The following is a 7,603-nucleotide window of genomic DNA, read 5'->3' as shown; positions in this document are numbered from 1 at the left end:
ATATAAAAAATAAAAACGATTTTCCTCTTGATTAGGATAGACAGTAAAGCCAAAAAATATTTTCCCATAACAATGAAATATGTTTTGAACAATAAAAATTGTTATTAATATATTTTTGTGCCTTAATAAGTGTAAAGCCGTCTCCTCATATTCATTACAAAAAAAAATACAGCTTACATCAATCCCAATTTAAATTTTTGTAAATAATGTTTTGCTGGATAAAATCTGTGAAGATGTTTATAGAGTATTTCTTTAATTTTATTTCCGTAGTAACAGTCACACTTTTTTCAGCAAATAAATTCACATTTAAAACAGACATCTAATTCTTACATCGGATATAAGGTAAAATAATGATTTCCTTTCAGAAAAGAGTACAAATAGCTTCATTATTACTCTTGGTATTTACTGTAAAACAAATTTTGCCAACAGAAGATTACATTTTTTTTCAGTGTTGTTCATATCTAGAATGTTTTGAGTTCCTTAATTGATAATGTAACTGAAAAAAGGCTGTAATTTTATCTAAATAGTGCATTGTTAACCAGATAAGTGCATTTAAAAATGTTGTATTCTGCTCAATTATTCTGTAAAATAAAATGAGAGAGAGCAGGAGAGAGCGAGAGAGAGAGAGAGAGAGAGAGAGAGAGAGAGAGGAGAGATGAGAGAGAGAGAGAGAGAGGAGAGGAGAGAGAGAGAGAGAGAAGAGAGGAGAGAGATGAGAGAGTGAGAGAGAGACGAGAGAGGTAGAGAGGAGAGGATGAGAGAGAGAGAGAGAGAGAGAGAGAGAGAGATTATAACTGTTATCTCACAATTCTTACCTCACAAATTTGTTTTTGGAAGGAACTGGCTTGTAATTTTTTTATTTATTTAATTTAAAGTTAATTATTGTTTTACTGTATTTTTAATAATTCCAAATGAAAGACGTAGTCATTGTTATTTTTTATTTTTGCTGTTTCCTTATTAAGAAACGTTAAAAAAAAATTATTTGTATTAAATTTTATGACAAAATATAAATCCCCTCTCACTAGGTTAATAGCATAAGTTATTTTTTCTGTTTTGTTCTATTTTATTAAGAATAATCATTAGCCATTTCCATGCAATCAATCTGAGGAGGTTGTTTGTTTTCTTATTTTTTTCTTATTTTGTTTTAAATTTGTTTGTATTTTTATTTATTATGCAAGAAAGAACATTTACAAAGACACAATATGAACAAAGAGACAAAAAGGGTTACATACATAAATCCCAGCAAATTATACAAGTTTAAAAGATTTACACCAAGAAAGAATTGTCATGCAATATAATTATTAAATTATTTTAAGGAGTTCACATAAAAATCAAAATTATTTCTGAAAATAAATAAGCAAGGGTGTTTCTTGGAAAATGTACATTTATGGATGTTATTTTAGATTCATTTAATGCCACAAGGACAACATATATTTTATATATATATATATATATATATATATATATATATATATATATATATATATATATATATATATATATATATATATATATATATATATATATATATATATATATATATATATATATATATAATACATTTACATGAAATTAATTGTTTTGCAATTTGTAATTGCATGTTTTCAGTGCTTTTTTGTTTTGTGATTGTTCTAAAAGATTTACATTTAATTTGAAGTCATTCACAAAAAGGCAAAAGTTTGGTTTACATTGAGGCCACTTTTTCTTATGTTTATGATATTTTCCTAATAACAAACAAATTAAAATGTTGTGGTGTTATTAAATGCCAATATATCCGTCAGTAAATTTGTTAGGACATTTTAATCACAGTGACCTCTTGTGGTGAAATTCAGATCAAAGAGAATCAGATTCACATTCGCATGAAAGCTATGTGTTTAATTGTTTACAAAAACCTCCTTAGGAAAACTGGCAAATAAAACAGCCATGAGGAGTATGGTTTTTCTTTTATTAAAATCTATGACTAGTAAGAAAAAGAAAACCAATATAATAATAGTACTAGAAACTCCTAGTCCTGTAAGATATTGCCAACTTCTTAAACATAAGCTAAAAAAAAATAAGATGCCCTTATATATGTAGTCTACTGTAGCATATGTAGATTTGGGGGGAAAAGGAGGATAAAGCACAGAAACCGGATTGAATATCTTTAATGGTTGCTCTGCAGCTCCCTCATATATTTGATGCATTTCCACACTTTCACACAGCAGATAAAGACTAAAGAATAAATAGCATATATTAAATCTCAATCCAGATCTTCAGTTGATCCACAACACAGTCACATATATCATTGCAGCTGAGTTTGTTGTTGCTCCAGCACAGACATCTCTAGAGATCCTGACACTGTGTGTTTTGATCCTTATTAGCTTTTAATCTAAACAAAGTTGATCCAGGAGTTGCAATGCTAGCATGTTCATTTATATCAGTTTCTCCGTATGGGATAAATACTGAGGTGGTCTGTGGTATTTTTCGCCCATGCACCCACACTGGTACAGGATAGGGTCTGCATTGGGGCTGGTAGCTAATGTTGAAGAAAGGCGGCCGGTGAACCTGGTATGAAGCTGCAGAAGAGCTGCCAGCAGATGTGGTCATGTAACCCTGTGGATAAGGAAAACCATTTCCATGCGCCGAGACGAGCACTCCCTGTGAAATCAGATCAAACAATCAATGAGACAATAAATAAAATAATAAATGTGTGTATATGAATTTACACGCAAACTGAAAGCAATAAAAACAACAATTATATAGTATGCTTTATGTCTTACATTTATTTTATGTACAGTTGAAGTCAGAATTATTAGCCTATCTGTAACATTTGAAATTTTTTAAAGTTCTGTTGAACAGAGAGAAGACTTTGTCAACACATTTCTAAACATAATAGTTTTAATAACAAATGAAGAGTTCAGATGCAAAATCCTCTAAATGCCATCTGAAATTTGCTCCTAAAATGAGCATTTTTCTCAGCCTCCTATGTTTATGTTCAAGTATTTCACTTTAAAGGCAATGAAAATAACTTATTCGTCACTATAAAAGTAACATTTCTGAGCTTACACACAAGAGTCAGAGAAAAATGCTCATTTTAGATTAAAATATCAAGCGGCATTTAGAGATTTTTGCATCTAAACTCTTCAAATTTCTAATAACTGATTATTTTTATCTTTGCCATGATGATGGTACATATTTTACTAGATATTTTTAAGATACAAGTATTCAGCTTAAAGTCCAATTTAAAGCCTTAATTAATTAAGGATTAACCCTAATGAGGTTAACTAGGCAGGTTAGTGTAATTGGGCAAGCCATTGCATAAAAATGATTTGTTCTGTAGCCAATTGAAAAAACATTGCTTAAGGGGGCTAACAATATTGACCTTAAGCTAGTTTTATAAAATGTAAAAACTGCTTTTATATCATCCAAAATAAAACTAAAAAATTCTCTAGAAGAAAAAATATTATCAGTAATACTGTGTAAAATTTCCATTAAATATCATTTAAGAAATGTTTGAAAGGTTATAAATATGTCACAGGAGGGCTAAATATCTTACCCTCAACTACACAATATATATTAATCTTAATTGAATTAAAATTGGTAGTTTTAATATATGATCAGTGATATTCAATCAAATAAGTTCCCACGGTGGATAACAGCCCTACCTGAGAGGTCATTCTGTGCTGCTGAAAGTTCGGCGGTAAATCTTGCATGCCAGTAAGTCTTTGTTGTGAGGATGAGACTGAAGTGGTGTAACCTTGACCCTCTCCTTCATTTGACCTTCTAGGTATCCAAGAACCAGTTGCTTCAGATGCCAAAAATGGAAGTGTTCCAACATAATTAAACTGACATAAATTTGACAAGACGTGTGACGGCACATGCAGAGAATTAATTAGGCCTGGAGTGGGGAAGTAAAAGTGTCGAGCGAGCGAATCCTTCTGAGAAGCATCAGTCACATCAGCTGCAAACTTCTGTTGTTCAGCATGTTTTTTATCCAAGGGTAAATGCGCAGGTTGCTCTACACTGTGCTGTTTCTTGCTGTTGATCGCAGGGTTTCTGTCTCCTTCGATCTCCTCATTTGGATCATCCTTGCACTCTTGCACTGTTGTGGAGATTTCTCTGGAGTTTTGTTCGTCTTGAGAAATTGACTGGATTGACTCAACTTCGTTGCTTTCCTTCTCATCCCCATATCCATCAATGTCACTCTCATTTGTATCTGAGTAAGTGTAGAATAATGGAATAAATAACTTATGGATGTGTGTTAAAAACAGCACCAAAAACATGGTTAATAAAATACATTATAAAAACAGTATTAATAAATATTAGCCTATTTTATATAATTATATAAATGATTGAATTATAATCAGTGCTTGATAATGATTAATCAAGGTTAATCACACCAAAATTAGAGTTTGTGTAGACATGCGATATTTATTATGCAAATATACTCTAAATACACACACATAAAATCTAATTTATACAAAACAAAAATATGTACATATATATTTTAATCTATATATAATTTGTATTATATATGTGTGTGTGTGTTCTGAAATATATGCAAGCATGTGGGTTTTTCTATTTACATAATAAATATTTACAGTACACACACACATATATTCTGTCAATTCAAACTTAAAGATGTGCTTAATTACAAATTAATCATAGCCCAGCTTCATTTGTAATATAATTAGAATGTGAATTTATATAAATAATAAAATATAAAATATGTTTATAATAAATAACAGTTTGATATTTGTTTAATGTATAAGTATATAATATAAATTGTAACCTGTTGAAGTTGATGTAACAACGTTACTTTCTTGAATCAAATAATTTGATGAACTTTGGTCGAAAGACGAGTCGTCTGTCAACACACTGGCTTTTTTGGATTCCACATCACACCTCTGATGCAACATCTGCTTCCTGAGAATAAAAAACTAGTTATGTCAGCGGATACTACAATTATTTCAGACAGTGCTGCTTAAAAGCTTACACTAAAAATCTACATTTTAAAATAGAATTTAACCCTGGAAATAAAAAAATGTCCAGTTCATATCAAAACTAAAAGGAATATAATGATTATATGATTTTACACAATATAAATTAAGTAAATCTGTACCAACAGATCAACTCTGATTAGCTCAAATCATTATTATTTTATAAGGTTTAACTTACTCAAGCTAATAAGGGTTATGAGTTTAACTTTAGTCTGCCGATAATAATTAAGAAATCTAAAAGAAAAACACTGACCTTTTCTCTCGTCTCCCATTTCCAGTCTCTCTGAATCCTTTAGCAAATGGGTTATTATCGATTTTTAGCTGGGTTATCTGTTAAGGTACGATAAATGTTAATGAAAATATCGCATTTCAAGTATTGGGAATTTTTTTACAACCTTATTAAATGAAGCATTTAAAACAGTACTGTCACCTTTTCATTTTGGTATGCCGTCACAGCAATAAATTCAGTCTCAGGAAACACATATGTCTTGAATGTGCTGTAAGGAAGTTTGAGGACATCATTGGCTCGAACAATATGAAACCTTGGCTGATATTTATGCATGGAGTTTAAAATAGTCTGCAAAACAAAATAATATAATTTTAAATAATCATTTTACAACAATCACGACATCTGCTCGAATTACATCAAATTATTTTTAAATTAGTGGGGAAATTTCCACCAATTTTTTTTTCAATCTCAAAAAAAAAAAAAGTTTCCCTTATCATTTGCGAGTCAGAATACAAGTCAAGAAATACCTCTACAAATCTGTGGTTTTACAATTAAAATAAAAACATGATAACCACAAATTTACCATAGTTTTTCTTTAATCATCAAACTGTTTTTTAAATGGTATCGAATGCAAGATTAATTTACTGTAGCATACAAAATATGGCAAAATTTTACTTTCTGACAGGCAACTTGTTGAATGTTTCATATTCCTTTTACTTTTTCTCTTTATGTATGTTTTTTTCGGTGAAAATTTAAAAACGTTTAAGAAAAACATCACAATAAAAAGTGATTCACATCTAAGCTTAATACTCACAAATCCATGTTTGTCAGATATATTATTTGTCAGTTTGAGTTTATGAAAGGTCACAGCTTTGGACATCCATTGCTCTCCGGTAGAAGGACTGTCTGGGTGGATGTACATGCGCTTGGGCATTTCTGGGTCGGCCTTTCCAGCCACCATCCAGCGGCAGTTGTGAAACTTGTATCTGTAGTCATCGGCCGCGACTATATCCATCAGCAGGATGTACCTCGCCTTCCTGTCGAAGCCGCTGCAGCGCACTTTAAAGGCTGGGAACATGCGCCTCAAAGAAGCAAAAGATACGAGTGTTCAACTCAAAATACAAAGCATATTTTTAAAATTAAAGGTTCTTGATTTGTACCCGTAAACCCTTTAATATATAGAAGGTTTTTTTTAGATTGTGAAAATGTTCTTCACACTTTGAAAATATGCTTATTTGAGGAGACTTTCGCTTAAACGTTCTCCAATTAACAAAAAAGGCTTCTTCTTTGGCATCACTTTAAAAAGTCTGCTTTGACTCTTCCTGTAGGTCCTTTATTTTTAAGAGAAACAAATCTAAACAACCAGGCGACCTGTCATGGTGCATTTCAAACGACATTTTTCTCATATTTCACCTGTAGTCTATAGTCGACTTAAATCATCTTACCTTCCAGACTTTGTTATGACCATCTCCGTGCCGACTTTGTGAAACTGCCCCCACAGTTCATTGCCTTCCAGGTGAACTACAGGTTCGTCCTCAGGTGTCTGGACGGGGTCTCTGGTCCGGCCGGAGAGGAGCGCTGGAGCCGCGGATTCTTTTAGCGCCAGACGGATCGAGCTCTGGAGCGCGTTCGCGAACTGCTGGTGTCCGTATCCAACAGGGAAAAGCTGCGCCTGCTGTCCGAGCATCGGGCTAATAGTGAAGTCAGTGGGACTAGCCGGTATAAAGTGGTGATACGCCATTCTCTCAACTTGCGCTGCGTTTGTGGTTATTTCATCATCAGTATCATCATCAGTCAATCACCACAACTCCTCTGTGAAGTCTCTTTATGGGGAACCATATTTTAACTGATCAAAAGTTGTAGAGACTTCGTCTAAATTAAAACTCGCGTTTTTGAGTGAGTCCATCATTCTCATGCCGTCATGTCTCTGTCCCGTTGAGTGAAAAACCCAACTGCAGAGACAGTAAAGGTTGTTTTATGGGGTCTCGTGCGCACAGATGAACTCTGGGGACCTTGTGCCGAATCTCCAGACGGCATGGTGTTGGTTTGTGGTCGGGACGGGACAGTTCTGTTAGGGCTTTCTGATTGGCTCTGTACACACATCCAAACCAATTGTGCTTCATAAGGGCGTGGTGAATCGATTAAATGAAGAATCAACTGCAACAAAGTGATTTGGTACAAATGGAGTACAGGCTCAGCTGTCCGAAATTGAGTGTTGCTCGCGTTTTTTGAATATTGTTAATTGAGATGTGAAACAAAGCTATGAAGTGTAATTAAGTTAAAACGTCTATTTTGACACTTACAGAAGCCCCTCATATTATTTCTACAGCAGTTCTTTCTGCAGATGAAGACAGAGAGACTGGAGAACCCAATAGCTATCATGTTAAAATAAATA

At 32.9% G+C, this 7,603-nt stretch overlaps 1 protein-coding gene across 1 annotated transcript; it reads right to left on the bottom strand.

The window, feature by feature from the left end:
• Positions 1-2,094: 2,094 nt before the first annotated feature.
• On the bottom strand, positions 2,095-7,262 carry tbx3b (T-box transcription factor 3b). Its single transcript, XM_056456913.1, has 7 exons — positions 6,654-7,262; positions 6,023-6,290; positions 5,410-5,556; positions 5,233-5,309; positions 4,772-4,905; positions 3,645-4,195; positions 2,095-2,637 (listed from the first exon to the last, which is right to left on the bottom strand). The coding sequence occupies exons 1-7, from the start codon at positions 6,947-6,949 to the stop codon at positions 2,323-2,325; spliced, it is 1,788 nt and encodes a 595-aa protein (XP_056312888.1). The 5' UTR covers positions 6,950-7,262; the 3' UTR covers positions 2,095-2,322.
• Between the last annotated feature and the right edge of the window lie 341 nt (positions 7,263-7,603).

The sequence above is a fragment of the Danio aesculapii genome, chromosome 5, assembly GCF_903798145.1.
Source record: "Danio aesculapii chromosome 5, fDanAes4.1, whole genome shotgun sequence".
In the NCBI taxonomy this organism is placed as follows: Eukaryota; Metazoa; Chordata; class Actinopteri; order Cypriniformes; family Danionidae; genus Danio; species Danio aesculapii.
The sequence above is the reverse complement of the archived record's forward strand: the minus strand, read 5'-3'. Positions and strand labels throughout refer to the sequence as shown.